The 24244-nt window shown below is 43.3% G+C and overlaps 1 protein-coding gene across 4 annotated transcripts in view; it reads right to left on the reverse strand.

Moving 5' to 3' along the window:
* Positions 1–18866: 18866 nt before the first annotated feature.
* The window catches only part of UVSSA (UV stimulated scaffold protein A), a 65334-nt gene continuing 59956 nt past the window's right edge, over positions 18867–24244 (reverse strand). For all 4 annotated transcript variants that reach the window (XM_075571238.1, XM_075571242.1, XM_075571248.1 and 1 more), the window contains exon 14: positions 18867–19285. In XM_075571238.1, coding sequence (XP_075427353.1) covers positions 19192–19285 — 94 coding nt within the window. In that variant the 3' untranslated portion in view covers positions 18867–19191. The remainder of the gene's footprint in view (positions 19286–24244) is intronic.

Consider the following 24244-nt stretch of genomic DNA (forward strand, 5'->3'; position numbering starts at 1 on the left):
GGCATGTTATCATCAGGGCAATTACATCTAAACGGGGCATGTTATCATCAGGGCAATTACATCTAAACGGGGCATGTTATCATCAGGGCAATTACATCTAAACGGGGCATGTTATCATCAGGGCAATTACATCTAAACGGGGCATGTTATCATCAGGGCAATTACATCTAAACGGGGCATGTTATCATCAGGGCAATTACATCTAAACGGGGCATGTTATCATCAGGGCAATTACATCTAAACGGGGCATGTTATCATCAGGGCAATTACATCTAAACGGGGCATGTTATCATCAGGGCAATTACATCTAAACGGGGCATGTTATCATCAGGGCAATTACATCTAAACGGGCATGTTATCATCAGGGCAATGGCATCTAAACGGGGCATGTTATCATCAGGGCAATTACATCTAAACGGGGCATGTTATCATCAGGGCAATTACATCTAAACGGGGCATGTTATCATCAGGGCAATTACATCTAAACGGGGCATGTTATCATCAGGGCAATGGCATCTAAACGGGGCATGTTATCATCAGGGCAATTACATCTAAACGGGGCATGTTATCATCAGGGCAATTACATCTAAACGGGGCATGTTATCATCAGGGCAATTACATCTAAACGGGGCATGTTATCATCAGGGCAATTACATCTAAACGGGGCATGTTCACATCAGGGCAATTGCATCTAAACGGGGCATGTTATCATCAGGGCAATTACATCTAAACGGGGCATGTTATCATCAGGGCAATTACATCTAAACGGGGCATGTTATCATCAGGGCAATTACATCTAAACGGGGCATGTTATCATCAGGGCAATTACATCTAAACGGGGCATGTTATCATCAGGGCAATTACATCTAAACGGGGCATGTTATCATCAGGGCAATTACATCTAAACGGGGCATGTTATCATCAGGGCAATTACATCTAAACGGGGCATGTTATCATCAGGGCAATTACATCTAAACGGGGCATGTTAACATCAGGGCAATTACATCTAAACGGGGCATGTTATCATCAGGGCAATTACATCTAAACGGGGCATGTTATCATCAGGGCAATTACATCTAAACGGGGCATGTTATCATCAGGGCAATGCATCTAAACGGGGCATGTTATCATCAGGGCAATTACATCTAAACGGGGCATGTTATCATCAGGGCAATGGCATCTAAACGGGGCATGTTATCATCAGGGCAATTACATCTAAACGGGGCATGTTATCATCAGGGCAATTACATCTAAACGGGGCATGTTATCATCAGGGCAATTACATCTAAACGGGGCATGTTATCATCAGGGCAATTACATCTAAACGGGGCATGTTATCATCAGGGCAATGACATCTAAACGGGGCATGTTATCATCAGGGCAATTACATCTAAACGGGGCATGTTATCATCAGGGCAATTACATCTAAACGGGGCATGTTATCATCAGGGCAATGTCATCTAAACGGGCATGTTATCATCAGGGCAATTACATCTAAACGGGGCATGTTAACATCAGGGCAATTACATCTAAACGGGGCATGTTATCATCAGGGCAATTACATCTAAACGGGGCATGTTATCATCAGGGCAATTACATCTAAACGGGGCATGTTATCATCAGGGCAATTACATCTAAACGGGGCATGTTATCATCAGGGCAATTACATCTAAACGGGGCATGTTATCATCAGGGCAATTACATCTAAACGGGGCATGTTATCATCAGGGCAATTACATCTAAACGGGGCATGTTATCATCAGGGCAATTACATCTAAACGGGGCATGTTATCATCAGGGCAATTACATCTAAACGGGGCATGTTATCATCAGGGCAATTACATCTAAACGGGGCATGTTATCATCAGGGCAATTACATCTAAACGGGGCATGTTATCATCAGGGCAATTACATCTAAACGGGGCATGTTATCATCAGGGCAATTACATCTAAACGGGGCATGTTAACATCAGGGCAATTACATCTAAACGGGGCATGTTATCATCAGGGCAATTACATCTAAACGGGGCATGTTATCATCAGGGCAATTACATCTAAACGGGGCATGTTATCATCAGGGCAATTACATCTAAACGGGGCATGTTATCATCAGGGCAATTACATCTAAACGGGGCATGTTATCATCAGGGCAATTACATCTAAACGGGGCATGTTAACATCAGGGCAATTACATCTAAACGGGGCATGTTATCATCAGGGCAATTACATCTAAACGGGGCATGTTATCATCAGGGCAATTACATCTAAACGGGGCATGTTATCATCAGGGCAATTACATCTAAACGGGGCATGTTATCATCAGGGCAATTGCATCTAAACGGGGCATGTTATCATCAGGGCAATTACATCTAAACGGGGCATGTTATCATCAGGGCAATTACATCTAAACGGGGCATGTTATCATCAGGGCAATGACATCTAAACGGGGCATGTTATCATCAGGGCAATTACATCTAAACGGGGCATGTTATCATCAGGGCAATTACATCTAAACGGGGCATGTTATCATCAGGGCAATTACATCTAAACGGGGCATGTTAACATCAGGGCAATTACATCTAAACGGGGCATGTTACCATCAGGGCAATTACATCTAAACGGGGCATGTTATCATCAGGGCAATTACATCTAAACGGGGCATGTTATCATCAGGGCAATTACATCTAAACGGGGCATGTTATCATCAGGGCAATTACATCTAAACGGGGCATGTTATCATCAGGGCAATTACATCTAAACGGGGCATGTTATCATCAGGGCAATTACATCTAAACGGGGCATGTTATCATCAGGGCAATTACATCTAAACGGGGCATGTTATCATCAGGGCAATTACATCTAAACGGGGCATGTTATCATCAGGGCAATTACATCTAAACGGGGCATGTTAACATCAGGGCAATTACATCTAAACGGGGCATGTTATCATCAGGGCAATTACATCTAAACGGGGCATGTTAACATCAGGGCAATTACATCTAAACGGGGCATGTTATCATCAGGGCAATTACATCTAAACGGGGCATGTTAACATCAGGGCAATTACATCTAAACGGGGCATGTTCACATCAGGGCAATGGCATCTAAACGGGGCATGTTATCATCAGGGCAATTACATCTAAACGGGGCATGTTATCATCAGGGCAATTACATCTAAACGGGGCATGTTATCATCAGGGCAATTACATCTAAACGGGGCATGTTATCATCAGGGCAATTACATCTAAACGGGGCATGTTAACATCAGGGCAATTACATCTAAACGGGGCATGTTATCATCAGGGCAATTACATCTAAACGGGCATGTTATCATCAGGGCAATTACATCTAAACGGGGCATGTTATCATCAGGGCAATGACATCTAAACGGGGCATGTTATCATCAGGGCAATTACATCTAAACGGGGCATGTTATCATCAGGGCAATTACATCTAAACGGGGCATGTTATCATCAGGGCAATTACATCTAAACGGGGCATGTTATCATCAGGGCAATGGCATCTAAACGGGGCATGTTATCATCAGGGCAATTACATCTAAACGGGGCATGTTATCATCAGGGCAATTACATCTAAACGGGGCATGTTATCATCAGGGCAATTACATCTAAACGGGGCATGTTCACATCAGGGCAATGGCATCTAAACGGGGCATGTTAACATCAGGGCAATGCATCTAAACGGGGCATGTTATCATCAGGGCAATTACATCTAAACGGGGCATGTTATCATCAGGGCAATTACATCTAAACGGGGCATGTTATCATCAGGGCAATTACATCTAAACGGGGCATGTTATCATCAGGGCAATTACATCTAAACGGGGCATGTTATCATCAGGGCAATTACATCTAAACGGGGCATGTTATCATCAGGGCAATTACATCTAAACGGGGCATGTTATCATCAGGGCAATTACATCTAAACGGGGCATGTTATCATCAGGGCAATTACATCTAAACGGGGCATGTTATCATCAGGGCAATTACATCTAAACGGGGCATGTTATCATCAGGGCAATGGCATCTAAACGGGGCATGTTATCATCAGGGCAATTACATCTAAACGGGGCATGTTATCATCAGGGCAATTACATCTAAACGGGGCATGTTATCATCAGGGCAATTACATCTAAACGGGGCATGTTCACATCAGGGCAATGGCATCTAAACGGGGCATGTTAACATCAGGGCAATGGCATCTAAACGGGGCATGTTATCATCAGGGCAATTACATCTAAACGGGGCATGTTATCATCAGGGCAATTACATCTAAACGGGGCATGTTATCATCAGGGCAATTACATCTAAACGGGGCATGTTATCATCAGGGCAATGCATCTAAACGGGGCATGTTATCATCAGGGCAATTACATCTAAACGGGGCATGTTATCATCAGGGCAATTACATCTAAACGGGGCATGTTATCATCAGGGCAATTACATCTAAACGGGGCATGTTATCATCAGGGCAATTACATCTAAACGGGGCATGTTATCATCAGGGCAATTACATCTAAACGGGCATGTTATCATCAGGGCAATGGCATCTAAACGGGGCATGTTATCATCAGGGCAATTACATCTAAACGGGGCATGTTATCATCAGGGCAATTACATCTAAACGGGGCATGTTATCATCAGGGCAATTACATCTAAACGGGGCATGTTACCATCAGGGCAATGGCATCTAAACGGGGCATGTTAACATCAGGGCAATTACATCTAAACGGGGCATGTTATCATCAGGGCAATGGCATCTAAACGGGGCATGTTAACATCAGGGCAATTACATCTAAACGGGGCATGTTATCATCAGGGCAATGGCATCTAAACGGGGCATGTTCACATCAGGGCAATTACATCTAAACGGGGCATGTTAACATCAGGGCAATGGCATCTAAACGGGGCATGTTATCATCAGGGCAATTACATCTAAACGGGGCATGTTATCATCAGGGCAATTACATCTAAACGGGGCATGTTATCATCAGGGCAATTACATCTAAACGGGGCATGTTAACATCAGGGCAATTACATCTAAACGGGGCATGTTATCATCAGGGCAATTACATCTAAACGGGGCATGTTAACATCAGGGCAATGGCATCTAAACGGGGCATGTTACCATCAGGGCAATTACATCTAAACGGGGCATGTTACCATCAGGGCAATTACATCTAAACGGGGCATGTTATCATCAGGGCAATGGCATCTAAACGGGGCATGTTAACATCAGGGCAATGGCATCTAAACGGGGCATGTTATCATCAGGGCAATTACATCTAAACGGGGCATGTTATCATCAGGGCAATTACATCTAAACGGGGCATGTTAACATCAGGGCAATTACATCTAAACGGGGCATGTTAACATCAGGGCAATTACATCTAAACGGGGCATGTTCACATCAGGGCAATTACATCTAAACGGGGCATGTTAACATCAGGGCAATTACATCTAAACGGGGCATGTTAACATCAGGGCAATTACATCTAAACGGGGCATGTTAACATCAGGGCAATTACATCTAAACGGGGCATGTTACCATCAGGGCAATTACATCTAAACGGGGCATGTTATCATCAGGGCAATTACATCTAAACGGGGCATGTTATCATCAGGGCAATTACATCTAAACGGGGCATGTTAACATCAGGGCAATTACATCTAAACAGGGCATGTTCACATCAGGGCAATTACATCTAAACGGGGCATGTTATCATCAGGGCAATTACATCTAAACGGGGCATGTTATCATCAGGGCAATTACATCTAAACGGGGCATGTTATCATCAGGGCAATTACATCTAAACGGGGCATGTTATCATCAGGGCAATTACATCTAAACGGGGCATGTTATCATCAGGGCAATTACATCTAAACGGGGCATGTTATCATCAGGGCAATTACATCTAAACGGGGCATGTTATCATCAGGGCAATTACATCTAAACGGGGCATGTTATCATCAGGGCAATTACATCTAAACGGGGCATGTTAACATCAGGGCAATTACATCTAAACGGGGCATGTTAACATCAGGGCAATTACATCTAAACGGGGCATGTTATCATCAGGGCAATGGCATCTAAACGGGGCATGTTATCATCAGGGCAATTACATCTAAACGGGGCATGTTAACATCAGGGCAATTACATCTAAACGGGGCATGTTACCATCAGGGCAATGGCATCTAAACGGGGCATGTTACCATCAGGGCAATGGCATCTAAACGGGGCATGTTACCATCAGGGCAATTACATCTAAACGGGGCATGTTACCATCAGGGCAATTACATCTAAACGGGGCATGTTATCATCAGGGCAATGGCATCTAAACGGGGCATGTTATCATCAGGGCAATTACATCTAAACGGGGCATGTTACCATCAGGGCAATGGCATCTAAACGGGGCATGTTATCATCAGGGCAATTACATCTAAACGGGGCATGTTATCATCAGGGCAATTACATCTAAACGGGGCATGTTAACATCAGGGCAATTACATCTAAACGGGGCATGTTATCATCAGGGCAATTACATCTAAACGGGGCATGTTAACATCAGGGCAATGGCATCTAAACGGGGCATGTTATCATCAGGGCAATTACATCTAAACGGGGCATGTTATCATCAGGGCAATTACATCTAAACGGGGCATGTTATCATCAGGGCAATTACATCTAAACGGGGCATGTTATCATCAGGGCAATTACATCTAAACGGGGCATGTTAACATCAGGGCAATTACATCTAAACGGGGCATGTTATCATCAGGGCAATTACATCTAAACGGGGCATGTTAACATCAGGGCAATTACATCTAAACGGGGCATGTTATCATCAGGGCAATTACATCTAAACGGGGCATGTTATCATCAGGGCAATGGCATCTAAACGGGGCATGTTATCATCAGGGCAATTACATCTAAACGGGGCATGTTATCATCAGGGCAATTACATCTAAACGGGGCATGTTATCATCAGGGCAATGGCATCTAAACGGGGCATGTTATCATCAGGGCAATTACATCTAAACGGGGCATGTTATCATCAGGGCAATTACATCTAAACGGGGCATGTTAACATCAGGGCAATTACATCTAAACGGGGCATGTTAACATCAGGGCAATTACATCTAAACGGGGCATGTTATCATCAGGGCAATGGCATCTAAACGGGGCATGTTATCATCAGGGCAATTACATCTAAACGGGGCATGTTATCATCAGGGCAATTACATCTAAACGGGGCATGTTATCATCAGGGCAATTACATCTAAACGGGGCATGTTATCATCAGGGCAATTACATCTAAACGGGGCATGTTATCATCAGGGCAATTACATCTAAACGGGGCATGTTAACATCAGGGCAATTACATCTAAACGGGGCATGTTACCATCAGGGCAATTACATCTAAACGGGGCATGTTACCATCAGGGCAATTACATCTAAACGGGGCATGTTATCATCAGGGCAATTACATCTAAACGGGGCATGTTATCATCAGGGCAATTACATCTAAACGGGGCATGTTATCATCAGGGCAATGGCATCTAAACGGGGCATGTTATCATCAGGGCAATGGCATCTAAACGGGGCATGTTATCATCAGGGCAATGGCATCTAAACGGGGCATGTTATCATCAGGGCAATTACATCTAAACGGGGCATGTTAACATCAGGGCAATTACATCTAAACGGGGCATGTTACCATCAGGGCAATTACATCTAAACGGGGCATGTTACCATCAGGGCAATTACATCTAAACGGGGCATGTTATCATCAGGGCAATTACATCTAAACGGGGCATGTTATCATCAGGGCAATTACATCTAAACGGGGCATGTTATCATCAGGGCAATTACATCTAAACGGGGCATGTTATCATCAGGGCAATTACATCTAAACGGGGCATGTTAACATCAGGGCAATTACATCTAAACGGGGCATGTTACCATCAGGGCAATTACATCTAAACGGGGCATGTTATCATCAGGGCAATTACATCTAAACGGGGCATGTTAACATCAGGGCAATTACATCTAAACGGGGCATGTTACCATCAGGGCAATTACATCTAAACGGGGCATGTTCACATCAGGGCAATTACATCTAAACGGGGCATGTTACCATCAGGGCAATTACATCTAAACGGGGCATGTTCACATCAGGGCAATTACATCTAAACGGGGCATGTTATCATCAGGGCAATTACATCTAAACGGGGCATGTTAACATCAGGGCAATTACATCTAAACGGGGCATGTTACCATCAGGGCAATTACATCTAAACGGGGCATGTTACCATCAGGGCAATTACATCTAAACGGGGCATGTTACCATCAGGGCAATTACATCTAAACGGGGCATGTTAACATCAGGGCAATGGCATCTAAACGGGGCATGTTATCATCAGGGCAATTACATCTAAACGGGGCATGTTATCATCAGGGCAATTACATCTAAACGGGGCATGTTATCATCAGGGCAATGGCATCTAAACGGGGCATGTTACCATCAGGGCAATTACATCTAAACGGGGCATGTTACCATCAGGGCAATTACATCTAAACGGGGCATGTTACCATCAGGGCAATTACATCTAAACGGGGCATGTTATCATCAGGGCAATTACATCTAAACGGGGCATGTTATCATCAGGGCAATTACATCTAAACGGGGCATGTTATCATCAGGGCAATGGCATCTAAACGGGGCATGTTATCATCAGGGCAATGGCATCTAAACGGGGCATGTTATCATCAGGGCAATTACATCTAAACGGGGCATGTTATCATCAGGGCAATTACATCTAAACGGGGCATGTTATCATCAGGGCAATTACATCTAAACGGGGCATGTTATCATCAGGGCAATTACATCTAAACGGGGCATGTTATCATCAGGGCAATGGCATCTAAACGGGGCATGTTATCATCAGGGCAATTACATCTAAACGGGGCATGTTATCATCAGGGCAATTACATCTAAACGGGGCATGTTATCATCAGGGCAATTACATCTAAACGGGGCATGTTATCATCAGGGCAATGGCATCTAAACGGGGCATGTTATCATCAGGGCAATTACATCTAAACGGGGCATGTTATCATCAGGGCAATTACATCTAAACGGGGCATGTTATCATCAGGGCAATTACATCTAAACGGGGCATGTTATCATCAGGGCAATGGCATCTAAACGGGGCATGTTATCATCAGGGCAATGGCATCTAAACGGGGCATGTTATCATCAGGGCAATTACATCTAAACGGGGCATGTTATCATCAGGGCAATTACATCTAAACGGGGCATGTTATCATCAGGGCAATTACATCTAAACGGGGCATGTTATCATCAGGGCAATTACATCTAAACGGGGCATGTTATCATCAGGGCAATGGCATCTAAACGGGGCATGTTATCATCAGGGCAATTACATCTAAACGGGGCATGTTATCATCAGGGCAATTACATCTAAACGGGGCATGTTATCATCAGGGCAATTACATCTAAACGGGGCATGTTATCATCAGGGCAATGGCATCTAAACGGGGCATGTTATCATCAGGGCAATTACATCTAAACGGGGCATGTTATCATCAGGGCAATTACATCTAAACGGGGCATGTTATCATCAGGGCAATTACATCTAAACGGGGCATGTTATCATCAGGGCAATGGCATCTAAACGGGGCATGTTATCATCAGGGCAATTACATCTAAACGGGGCATGTTATCATCAGGGCAATTACATCTAAACGGGGCATGTTAACATCAGGGCAATTACATCTAAACGGGGCATGTTAACATCAGGGCAATTACATCTAAACGGGGCATGTTCACATCAGGGCAATTACATCTAAACGGGGCATGTTATCATCAGGGCAATTACATCTAAACGGGGCATGTTAACATCAGGGCAATTACATCTAAACGGGGCATGTTATCATCAGGGCAATTACATCTAAACGGGGCATGTTAACATCAGGGCAATTACATCTAAACGGGGCATGTTAACATCAGGGCAATTACATCTAAACGGGGCATGTTAACATCAGGGCAATTACATCTAAACGGGGCATGTTATCATCAGGGCAATGGCATCTAAACGGGGCATGTTATCATCAGGGCAATTACATCTAAACGGGGCATGTTATCATCAGGGCAATTACATCTAAACGGGGCATGTTATCATCAGGGCAATTACATCTAAACGGGGCATGTTATCATCAGGGCAATTACATCTAAACGGGGCATGTTATCATCAGGGCAATTACATCTAAACGGGGCATGTTATCATCAGGGCAATTACATCTAAACGGGGCATGTTATCATCAGGGCAATTACATCTAAACGGGGCATGTTAACATCAGGGCAATTACATCTAAACGGGGCATGTTAACATCAGGGCAATTACATCTAAACGGGGCATGTTCACATCAGGGCAATTACATCTAAACGGGGCATGTTAACATCAGGGCAATTACATCTAAACGGGGCATGTTAACATCAGGGCAATTACATCTAAACGGGGCATGTTAACATCAGGGCAATGGCATCTAAACGGGGCATGTTATCATCAGGGCAATTACATCTAAACGGGGCATGTTATCATCAGGGCAATTACATCTAAACGGGGCATGTTATCATCAGGGCAATTACATCTAAACGGGGCATGTTATCATCAGGGCAATTACATCTAAACGGGGCATGTTATCATCAGGGCAATTACATCTAAACGGGGCATGTTATCATCAGGGCAATTACATCTAAACGGGGCATGTTATCATCAGGGCAATTACATCTAAACGGGGCATGTTATCATCAGGGCAATTACATCTAAACGGGGCATGTTATCATCAGGGCAATTACATCTAAACGGGGCATGTTATCATCAGGGCAATTACATCTAAACGGGGCATGTTATCATCAGGGCAATTACATCTAAACGGGGCATGTTAACATCAGGGCAATTACATCTAAACGGGGCATGTTAACATCAGGGCAATTACATCTAAACGGGGCATGTTATCATCAGGGCAATGGCATCTAAACGGGGCATGTTACCATCAGGGCAATGGCATCTAAACGGGGCATGTTATCATCAGGGCAATTACATCTAAACGGGGCATGTTACCATCAGGGCAATGGCATCTAAACGGGGCATGTTATCATCAGGGCAATTACATCTAAACGGGGCATGTTATCATCAGGGCAATTACATCTAAACGGGGCATGTTAACATCAGGGCAATGGCATCTAAACGGGGCATGTTAACATCAGGGCAATTACATCTAAACGGGGCATGTTATCATCAGGGCAATTACATCTAAACGGGGCATGTTAACATCAGGGCAATGGCATCTAAACGGGGCATGTTATCATCAGGGCAATTACATCTAAACGGGGCATGTTATCATCAGGGCAATTACATCTAAACGGGGCATGTTATCATCAGGGCAATTACATCTAAACGGGGCATGTTATCATCAGGGCAATTACATCTAAACGGGGCATGTTAACATCAGGGCAATTACATCTAAACGGGGCATGTTATCATCAGGGCAATTACATCTAAACGGGGCATGTTATCATCAGGGCAATTACATCTAAACGGGGCATGTTATCATCAGGGCAATTACATCTAAACGGGGCATGTTATCATCAGGGCAATTACATCTAAACGGGGCATGTTACCATCAGGGCAATAGCATCTAAACGGGGCATGTTAACATCAGGGCAATTACATCTAAACGGGGCATGTTATCATCAGGGCAATTACATCTAAACGGGGCATGTTATCATCAGGGCAATTACATCTAAACGGGGCATGTTACCATCAGGGCAATTACATCTAAACGGGGCATGTTAACATCAGGGCAATTACATCTAAACGGGGCATGTTATCATCAGGGCAATTACATCTAAACGGGGCATGTTATCATCAGGGCAATGGCATCTAAACGGGGCATGTTATCATCAGGGCAATTACATCTAAACGGGGCATGTTATCATCAGGGCAATTACATCTAAACGGGGCATGTTATCATCAGGGCAATTACATCTAAACGGGGCATGTTATCATCAGGGCAATTACATCTAAACGGGGCATGTTAACATCAGGGCAATTACATCTAAACGGGGCATGTTATCATCAGGGCAATTACATCTAAACGGGGCATGTTAACATCAGGGCAATTACATCTAAACGGGGCATGTTATCATCAGGGCAATGGCATCTAAACGGGGCATGTTATCATCAGGGCAATTACATCTAAACGGGGCATGTTATCATCAGGGCAATTACATCTAAACGGGGCATGTTATCATCAGGGCAATGGCATCTAAACGGGGCATGTTAACATCAGGGCAATTACATCTAAACGGGGCATGTTACCATCAGGGCAATTACATCTAAACGGGGCATGTTACCATCAGGGCAATTACATCTAAACGGGGCATGTTATCATCAGGGCAATTACATCTAAACGGGGCATGTTATCATCAGGGCAATTACATCTAAACGGGGCATGTTATCATCAGGGCAATTACATCTAAACGGGGCATGTTATCATCAGGGCAATTACATCTAAACGGGGCATGTTAACATCAGGGCAATTACATCTAAACGGGGCATGTTACCATCAGGGCAATTACATCTAAACGGGGCATGTTATCATCAGGGCAATTACATCTAAACGGGGCATGTTAACATCAGGGCAATTACATCTAAACGGGGCATGTTACCATCAGGGCAATTACATCTAAACGGGGCATGTTCACATCAGGGCAATTACATCTAAACGGGGCATGTTACCATCAGGGCAATTACATCTAAACGGGGCATGTTCACATCAGGGCAATTACATCTAAACGGGGCATGTTATCATCAGGGCAATTACATCTAAACGGGGCATGTTAACATCAGGGCAATGGCATCTAAACGGGGCATGTTATCATCAGGGCAATTACATCTAAACGGGGCATGTTATCATCAGGGCAATTACATCTAAACGGGGCATGTTATCATCAGGGCAATGGCATCTAAACGGGGCATGTTAACATCAGGGCAATTACATCTAAACGGGGCATGTTATCATCAGGGCAATGGCATCTAAACGGGGCATGTTATCATCAGGGCAATTACATCTAAACGGGGCATGTTATCATCAGGGCAATGGCATCTAAACGGGGCATGATATCATCAGGGCAATTACATCTAAACGGGGCATGTTATCATCAGGGCAATTACATCTAAACGGGGCATGTTATCATCAGGGCAATTACATCTAAACGGGGCATGTTATCATCAGGGCAATTACATCTAAACGGGGCATGTTATCATCAGGGCAATGGCATCTAAACGGGGCATGTTATCATCAGGGCAATTACATCTAAACGGGGCATGTTATCATCAGGGCAATTACATCTAAACGGGGCATGTTATCATCAGGGCAATTACATCTAAACGGGGCATGTTATCATCAGGGCAATGGCATCTAAACGGGGCATGTTATCATCAGGGCAATTACATCTAAACGGGGCATGTTATCATCAGGGCAATTACATCTAAACGGGGCATGTTATCATCAGGGCAATGGCATCTAAACGGGGCATGTTATCATCAGGGCAATTACATCTAAACGGGGCATGTTATCATCAGGGCAATTACATCTAAACGGGGCATGTTCACATCAGGGCAATGGCATCTAAACGGGGCATGTTAACATCAGGGCAATTACATCTAAACGGGGCATGTTATCATCAGGGCAATTACATCTAAACGGGGCATGTTATCATCAGGGCAATTACATCTAAACGGGGCATGTTATCATCAGGGCAATTACATCTAAACGGGGCATGTTATCATCAGGGCAATGGCATCTAAACGGGGCATGTTATCATCAGGGCAATTACATCTAAACGGGGCATGTTAACATCAGGGCAATTACATCTAAACGGGGCATGTTATCATCAGGGCAATGGCATCTAAACGGGGCATGTTATCATCAGGGCAATTACATCTAAACGGGGCATGTTATCATCAGGGCAATTACATCTAAACGGGGCATGTTATCATCAGGGCAATTACATCTAAACGGGGCATGTTATCATCAGGGCAATTACATCTAAACGGGGCATGTTATCATCAGGGCAATTACATCTAAACGGGGCATGTTATCATCAGGGCAATGGCATCTAAACGGGGCATGTTATCATCAGGGCAATGGCATCTAAACGGGGCATGTTATCATCAGGGCAATTACATCTAAACGGGGCATGTTATCATCAGGGCAATTACATCTAAACGGGGCATGTTAACATCAGGGCAATTACATCTAAACGGGGCATGTTATCATCAGGGCAATTACATCTAAACGGGGCATGTTATCATCAGGGCAATTACATCTAAACGGGGCATGTTATCATCAGGGCAATTACATCTAAACGGGGCATGTTATCATCAGGGCAATTACATCTAAACGGGGCATGTTATCATCAGGGCAATTACATCTAAACGGGGCATGTTATCATCAGGGCAATGGCATCTAAACGGGGCATGTTATCATCAGGGCAATTACATCTAAACGGGGCATGTTATCATCAGGGCAATTACATCTAAACGGGGCATGTTATCATCAGGGCAATTACATCTAAACGGGGCATGTTATCATCAGGGCAATGGCATCTAAACGGGGCATGTTATCATCAGGGCAATTACATCTAAACGGGGCATGTTATCATCAGGGCAATTACATCTAAACGGGGCATGTTAACATCAGGGCAATTACATCTAAACGGGGCATGTTATCATCAGGGCAATTACATCTAAACGGGGCATGTTATCATCAGGGCAATTACATCTAAACGGGGCATGTTCACATCAGGGCAATTACATCTAAACGGGGCATGTTAACATCAGGGCAATTACATCTAAACGGGGCATGTTAACATCAGGGCAATTACATCTAAACGGGGCATGTTAACATCAGGGCAATGGCATCTAAACGGGGCATGTTATCATCAGGGCAATTACATCTAAACGGGGCATGTTAACATCAGGGCAATTACATCTAAACAGGGCATGTTCACATCAGGGCAATTACATCTAAACGGGGCATGTTATCATCAGGGCAATTACATCTAAACGGGGCATGTTATCATCAGGGCAATTACATCTAAACGGGGCATGTTATCATCAGGGCAATTACATCTAAACGGGGCATGTTATCATCAGGGCAATTACATCTAAACGGGGCATGTTATCATCAGGGCAATTACATCTAAACGGGGCATGTTATCATCAGGGCAATTACATCTAAACGGGGCATGTTATCATCAGGGCAATTACATCTAAACGGGGCATGTTATCATCAGGGCAATTACATCTAAACGGGGCATGTTAACATCAGGGCAATTACATCTAAACGGGGCATGTTATCATCAGGGCAATGGCATCTAAACGGGGCATGTTACCATCAGGGCAATGGCATCTAAACGGGGCATGTTACCATCAGGGCAATTACATCTAAACGGGGCATGTTACCATCAGGGCAATGGCATCTAAACGGGGCATGTTATCATCAGGGCAATTACATCTAAACGGGGCATGTTACCATCAGGGCAATGGCATCTAAACGGGGCATGTTATCATCAGGGCAATTACATCTAAACGGGGCATGTTATCATCAGGGCAATTACATCTAAACGGGGCATGTTAACATCAGGGCAATGGCATCTAAACGGGGCATGTTAACATCAGGGCAATTACATCTAAACGGGGCATGTTATCATCAGGGCAATTACATCTAAACGGGGCATGTTAACATCAGGGCAATTACATCTAAACGGGGCATGTTCACATCAGGGCAATGGCATCTAAACGGGGCATGTTATCATCAGGGCAATTACATCTAAACGGGGCATGTTATCATCAGGGCAATTACATCTAAACGGGGCATGTTATCATCAGGGCAATTACATCTAAACGGGGCATGTTATCATCAGGGCAATTACATCTAAACGGGGCATGTTATCATCAGGGCAATGGCATCTAAACGGGGCATGTTATCATCAGGGCAATTACATCTAAACGGGGCATGTTATCATCAGGGCAATGGCATCTAAACGGGGCATGTTATCATCAGGGCAATGGCATCTAAACGGGGCATGTTATCATCAGGGCAATTACATCTAAACGGGGCATGTTATCATCAGGGCAATTACATCTAAACGGGGCATGTTATCATCAGGGCAATTACATCTAAACGGGGCATGTTATCATCAGGGCAATTACATCTAAACGGGGCATGTTATCATCAGGGCAATTACATCTAAACGGGGCATGTTATCATCAGGGCAATTACATCTAAACGGGGCATGTTATCATCAGGGCAATGGCATCTAAACGGGGCATGTTATCATCAGGGCAATTACATCTAAACGGCGCATGTTATCATCAGGGCAATTACATCTAAACGGGGCATGTTATCATCAGGGCAATGGCATCTAAACGGGGCATGTTATCATCAGGGCAATTACATCTAAACGGGGCATGTTATCATCAGGGCAATGGCATCTAAACGGGGCATGTTATCATCAGGGCAATTACATCTAAATGGCGCATGTTATCATCAGGGCAATTACATCTAAACGGGGCATGTTATCATCAGGGCAATTACATCTAAACGGGGCATGTTATCATCAGGGCTCTACAGTCAGAAGTCAAAAAAGTGTTACATAAAAACCAAGCCGAGTACGGACTGGCCTCTGAAATGTGACTCTTGTTCATGTCATATTGCCAGATGATCCATGTGGCTTTGGGTAAATCCCTTCCCCCGGTGTCACAACCACTACACATTTTATGGGGCAGATTAATCAAGCGCTGGTACACATGCATGAACTGTATTGGATGCAAACACAGCAGAAAAACAAAAAAGTTCAAATCAAATGTGACAGGGAAAAGTTTTGATATAAAAACCTTTATCAACTGCAAGACAGATTTCTGCGTCTATTTACTGGAATGCCCGTGCGGCCTGCAATATGTGGGCCGCACAGGGAGACCCCTCAAAAGACGGTTCGCAGAACACGTTTACAATATAAAGAGGGGCCTCGAGACGCATAGCGTCTCAAATCATTTCAGACTGCACCATGGCCAAAACCCTGAAGGCCTAGTATGTGTAGGGATTGACAATCCAAAAAAGAGCTGGCGGGGGGGGGACAGGCTCAATATGGTTTCCAAACGGGAAAGCTATTGGATATATACACTCAAAACCCTGTCCCCCCTGGGACTTAATATTGAGTTTGACCTTGCAGCTTTTTTAAAAGACAACTAGCATGTCGTCATATATTCCCTACCAGTTTTTAACTCCAAGTCATTTGTATTTTATTGTAATGCTCTCCATTGTATGGATCCTTCCAAGTTTGTTACTATATATTTTTTCACAGTTATCCATTCCACTGTCAGTTTTATATTCATGTCATATGTATTAGGTGTATTTCACCATCTATATGAATCACATTGTAATTATCATGTATTTTTATTGTTTTAATAATACTCCTCTTTTAACATTATCCTATATGCAGCAGTATGGGTGATCATGTCATGGGGTTAACCCCGTTCACGTTTGCAATATAAATGCTGATCCTCCATGCCATATCCAATTGCATGCCCCGCCCCCAGTAGGAGGTTCACTCAATTTGGGTTCTGCTACATAAGGGATACATTGACTAGGCTCCTACATCCCCTGACGAAGTGACCACGTGTCACGAAACGCGTAGGGAGGAGGAGCCTAGCCTTGTGAGCCGTCCCAGCACTCGTACTCCACACGCGAAGAGAGTTCCCTGCATCACTGACGTCACACGCGCAGTCGACAGCGGGTCTGTGTGCAGTGATCCTCTCTGTCGCGCAACGAGGAGATTTCAAGTTGAGGACGGCATTGTGTATGTCTCTACACACTCATGGAACATGTGAGTGTGGTTTTTACTGTTTTTAACCTGTATTAAAGTGTGTGTTCGTATTACACTATATTGTGTCTACCCCTTATTCCATATTCGTGGGGGTGCATTGTCACCACCACCGACGCCGCCACTGAACGAGGTGTACTCCAGCTAATCATCCCACGTGGGGTCCGTGAGAAGAGCTGATGTGAAGTGGATCAAGCACAGATTCTCTCCACTGAATATGCAGGCGTCCATTATGTGAGTAAGATTCTTCATAGCTAGAGATAGGGACTGAATGTGAAAACACGCTACGCAATCAAGTGTGTCCATTATCTGTTATTCCAGATGCTGTGAAAATCCACACCAAAAAGACATCTTCCCATCTGAAACATCTTCACCAAGCCCATCTTCCATCTAAAAGATCAGAGACTGCCTTTAAGATCACGGTATCTTGGACTTATTAGCGCTAGGAACTTTATTTTGTATGTATATATGTTTGTTACCAGATTTGGAATAGTCTGTAGTTTATTGTTCCTGTAGTCGCTTATTCACTTATCATCACATTGATATCACTATTTATTTGCACTTAATTAATTGAATTTGCACTTAATTGAATTGCACTAGCATTTAGGCATCACTGTAGGTCAGCGCTTTTTAGAGGGTTATTTCTATTTGTTTGCCTAAGCGCTGGTACAGGTTAGCGCTCCAGACGTGGCACTGGCGAAATAAAATTAACGCTGGATGGGGCCCTATCCTGTACCGGCGCTTGGTGAATCTGTCACTTGGCAACCGAAAGTTGCTCAGGAGGGGAATTAACTATTCCTGTACTGCAAAGTGTCTTTAATTGGAGAAAGCTTTACAATGCTTAGTATACCAAAAACAAGAGTTAAAAAAGAGACATTACTTATTTATAATGGTACAAAGCATAGACCGCATTTGGCCAAAACCCTGAGCAAGTATATTAAGCATTTGATACTTTGTAATGTTTGCTCCAAGCAATCATACCATTTTTTAAAAAAAAAACATTTTAAACATACAAATATGTACAACATTTTCAAGTATAGAAAAATGCATGTAGTATAACAAATTATGCAAATATGTTAAGACATTATCATTAGGGGGAAAAATACTTCTATTACAACAATTTTTCTTCAAAGGTCCTTAAAATAAGTGTTCCATGTAGCGGCAGGCTTGATGGCTTATCTTTCTCTTGCGTTTTAATTTAATGCATAATTAAACTGGTTTGCAAACTTCTCATGTCGCCTCTGATCCATTTGGTTCATTGCGCTTATCACTCGTTTCACTGATCCTCTGCAAGAAGGGGAAAAAAAAGCAAACGTTGGCCTAAAATAAACACACACACAGCCTGGCTATTCCCTTCCTCAAATAAAGTCATGCTAGAGAGTGTTTATAGATATGTTAAAGAAAAAAGGAGGTATCATTAATTACTGATCGTTCCTCCCAACATTGCACTGATGAGGCAGAACAAATTAGACATGTTAACTAAATTAAGTACTGCAATACAAATAGTTTTAATCCAACAAGGTTTTAATAACAGGAGTAAACAAATTGAAGGCTCGGTTTAATGTGTGTACACTCCACCTTTGTCATTATGCTTTAACACCGACCTTAGAAGATAAACAGCAGGCATCCAAGGTTCTTTGAAAGGAGGACGGTTATTAGGCAAAGGTAAAATACCCTTATCCAGACTATTGTGGTAGCTTCAGTGAAGTAAGCAACAAAGTACTCAGTGAGAACAGACTGTTCCAGCATATTCCAGTCCCCGAAACTTTAAGACACATAGCAATACAGAGCATGAATAACACCTATGTCACCAATTACAGAATGGGAATCCCAAAAACACTATGGGATACCCACAATAGTAAAAGCGGTTGATACTCGCTCCCCACACACAAGCTTCGCCCAAACATCAAATACCAGCTTTTAGGAAGCAAGTCCTACTCCGTAAAGGCAGATAGAGTGACCCCAATGCACAAACATGAAAGAACTTGAATAGTAAAGTGATACCCTATAGTAAAATCTGCAACGCACAAACGTATAATCCAGAGATGGGATAGTGGCCTTGGGTATTTTCCTCCTACATCTACCAAAACATGAAGCCTCTCTAATATGGGTAAAATTGGCTTCTATGCTAAACAAGTATTCTGACAAAAAGGGTCCTTGAAAGTGCATGTGTGTTTCATTTTCTTCTTTTACACTTCCAACTACTGCAGCATTAATCCTCAAAACAAAATCAGAATTACCGTTATTGTCCAACCTTTTCTAATGCCTCATCTAGCTGAACAGAAGTCATTTGTCCATTTTAAATACCACGCATGCGCACATTGTCATTTGTTTTTAACTCACCATAACATATTTTGTGTCCATTTTCAAAGTTTAGGATAAACTTGTATGTTTCTTTGGTACTGGTTAAAGAACATGAAATCTCTTCAAATGTTACATTTTTTTTTTTAGTACTAATTATCATTGGAACATCACATGCTCTGATGTAGCACTCTCACAATGGTGGCATAATATAGCAGCGTGGGAGGGCATAGATATGCATACACAGAAGGGCGTTGCTTTCCAAACTTGTAGCATGCAAACAGATGGGGGAATATCACCAAGATTCTAGGCTTCCTAAGAACAGCAGCTGCAAACCAACTAACTTGAGTGCACATTAACTTGATACCAACCTTTAGAAATAGGTGTCTTTGCCTGATTGAATTAGTGTACTATATTCACATCTATTAAGGTGCACCTCACCCATAGGGGGATAGTGTGGGGCTTACTACCATTAGATTTATTCTTATTTTGTAGGTGTTATCCTGTCCGGACTCTCTACAGTGTGGAGGTTGCGTTGCTTTTTAAGGTTACGGCCCCACTGCGTGCGCGACGGGGTGTCTGGCGGCACTCATTCCCTGCATCAGAGCGATCTGATGGACTTCAGGCAACACCTGGTGGGGGCACGGCCATGATGTCACGTGGCTGGATCGCCTTCATTGCCTCAACCGCCGCTGCGATGTGGCCAACGCTCGGCCGCCGCACCAGAAGACAAAAATCTTGTCTTTTAGCAAAGGCAGTCGTTCATCGCGCCTTGTGCGCGCGCGCACACACAGACTGGGGCCTGCCCCGTAGAGGGCACCAGGGACGAAGTCTAGGAACAGCAGCTGCAAACCAACTAACTTCCAGCAAACTTCAGCTGGCAGTACAATGTGAACGAATGCTGGCCGCTTAAAATCAGCTAAATCTGCAACTGAGGCTTCCAAAACGGCAAAAGGCAAAAAGGCTCTAGTGCAACATCCAGCTTGACAAATGATATAGTGAAATACGTATCTGTTTATCTACTCATAAGCAAGGGCCAGCCGTGTTAGGACCTACAGATGGGCCAAAGAATTGAATTAATTGACCCTTGCTTATAAAGATATACGCATAAGTATTTAACTATATCATATGTCAAGTTGGATGTAGCACTAGGGCCTTGTCTTTTGTTCTATAAACAATCCCAGTAGCAACCCATTTGACACAAATATATATGATGTGGTGGATTTGCGTTCTGAGCTTACATGGGCTGTGTGTGTGTGTGTGTGTGTGTGTTCCCAAAAAGGCACACACCTATTTTTCCTCTCCCAAAGAATACAGGTGACAAACATAAATAATACATTAACAAAAAGGCAAAAGGGCACTAAAAAAAAAAAACCTTTCAGTCTCAATTATAAAAGATTTACTAGCATTTCCAAAACAACTTTAAAAAATGATTTAAAAAGATGTATACCTTTCTGAATGTATATATGTCCATTAGTATATTATCCATGTGATGATATAGTTACCGTACTTAACACGGTTTTTCCACTGGAGACTGGTTTATGGTCAACAGTTGTCCAAAGCTTTCTTGTGTGCTACAACTGGATGCATGACTTGCTTTCAATTCCAGAAAGGTAATTATACCTTGTTTGTTCTCAAAGAAAGGGCACTCTTAATCGATTTCTAGTACACTCCTATACTGGTCCATCCCTTTGTTAATTAAGACCTGTTGAGCACCATCATATAATTTGTACTTTAATAACATGGCAGTAAGGTGTCAAATACGATGCTTTATGATGCATATTGTAGTAAAGGGGATGTTCAAAGTGGATGTATGCAAGCATCAACATTTAAGAAATGCACAGGTACGTCACAAAGAAAAAACACTTAAAAAGGGTTGCCACACGATCAGCAAAGTAGTATTGGAACTAAAATAAATACACATACAATGTGGATGTGGTTGAGGCTCTTCATCAAAGGCATAAAATCTAAATTAAATCAAATTAATACACAGCTAAAACGATTTTGCTCCAAAAGTATTTTTTCATCAAGCAATACAACGTTTGAATAATTGGGGAGCTGTTTTAGAGTTTTATTTAAAGATTTCTCTCTGATCCCCACTTAGACAGTAGGGGGTAAGGAAAAACAAAAAAAAGGAAATATAAAATATTTGTGTATCATGTCGGTTATTTTTTTTTTGCTGTAAAATAAAGGTATCCCGACACGGGAGATCTGCCTAATTCCGGCTGTAATTTCTACAGCTCTTAGACAAGTCTTAGGCTGCGCTTTTAGTGCCTGCGACGGCGACGGAGCGACAAAATTTGGAAGCAGGGTAAATTTGATTTTTTTTACACACTGTCGTCACATGTGACGTCTGTAAACCAATCCATGACCCTGTCGCCAGCGACGTCGCTGAAAGTTAAATTATAACTTTCGCTAGTGGCGACGGCATCGGTCGCGTCGCCGTCACTGTAAGCGCGGCCTTACATCTTCAAATTTGTGCCCGGCCATACAAGTACAGGTATATGCAGGCGGACAGATCGGTATTGGCACTGAGTGCAACAGGAGGTAATGAACGAAAGCAATTCTGGAAGCCGGACTGGAGATATTAGGATGTGCATATAGGAACACAGGAACTCCTCCTGCAGGAGGCAAAAGCAAAGCACAGCCGCAAATAGAGAACGAAGGAAGGCTGGTGAAGTGACTAAATGATCTTTATTCGCACAGTATACTGACGGATCCTCTAAGTATACTGTGCGAATAAAGATCATTTAGTCACTTCACCAGCCTTCCTTCGTTCTCTATTTGCGGCTGTGCTTTGCATTTGCCTCCTGCGGGAGGAGTTCCTGTGTTCCTGTATTGTTGCTAGCACGCCGGGCTGTTGCCACACTACTCGTCATACCGGATATGACGTATCTCCGCCGGTCACGTGACCACCCACTGCGAGGGAGCCATCACAGCAGGGTAGGCGGCCGGATTCAGAATCAGAGGACCGCGCAGATGCTGTATTACACACTACACTGATTGAGGCACTACCGCAGGATTGGCGGCAGGATGGGCGGCATGAGGATCGTGAGGCACGGCAATACACACTTCATTTCTACGTGAGTTTCTTTTTATCTCAATCTTATTGGAGCTCGTTCTGAGCCAGTTGCTGGAAAAGACTCTCACCAATGTGTAGTTTGCTGTGACCTATACTCCCTAAGTTACATTTTGAGAATGTTCAACAGCTATTGCTTTTGCTTTTGAGCGCCTGAGGGGTTAACTGTTGTTCACCCGTCCATACAGTGTGCATATAGGAAAATAGCAATTGTGAGGCGTAAAACACTTAATTAACCCTTCTGCTGATAGACAAGCCTACAATTTCTCTGCATGTTTATTGAAAACTGCCTAATATCCAGTAATGTCAGCATGATGTTACAGTTCTGACGTTCTGTGCTTCAGAACTGTAAAATACTTGATATTATCTTGTCATTAAAAATGTTTCTTCTATTTTCTACAGTAATTCGGTTTTCTACCTCACGGTACAGAAATCTATTGCTATGCGCTTGCCGTTTGACGCTTTTCAGTGCAGCGACACCATGTGTGCCTTCTCCGGAGGGCAAGGAATGCTTAAACAGATGTCAATAAATAGATTTTTTTTTTGTATTTATAGAGATTTCCTTTGGCTTTCATCAAAAACAAAAAAGCAAACAAACATTTGCAGGTCAACCGTCTCTAACCCAATTCAGTCCCCCAAACATGCTACACAACAATGGGAAAGAGCACTTTTAAGCACATTAGGGACTGCAGCCGGTCCTGTTGGTGTTTACGCCCTGCTTTATTTGGTGATGAAATCCTTGCCACTTATTATCCTAACAAGCCAGAGTCTGGTGGAAAAGTGCTACTTGTGTTTGTCTAAGTAACGTAACAAAGTTGGGGAAAACGACATAACTTTGCATTAGAGTGAATAACGTTGAGTGCTTA

The sequence above is a fragment of the Ascaphus truei genome, chromosome 1 (genome assembly GCF_040206685.1).
Source record: "Ascaphus truei isolate aAscTru1 chromosome 1, aAscTru1.hap1, whole genome shotgun sequence".
Taxonomy (NCBI): domain Eukaryota; kingdom Metazoa; phylum Chordata; class Amphibia; order Anura; family Ascaphidae; genus Ascaphus; species Ascaphus truei.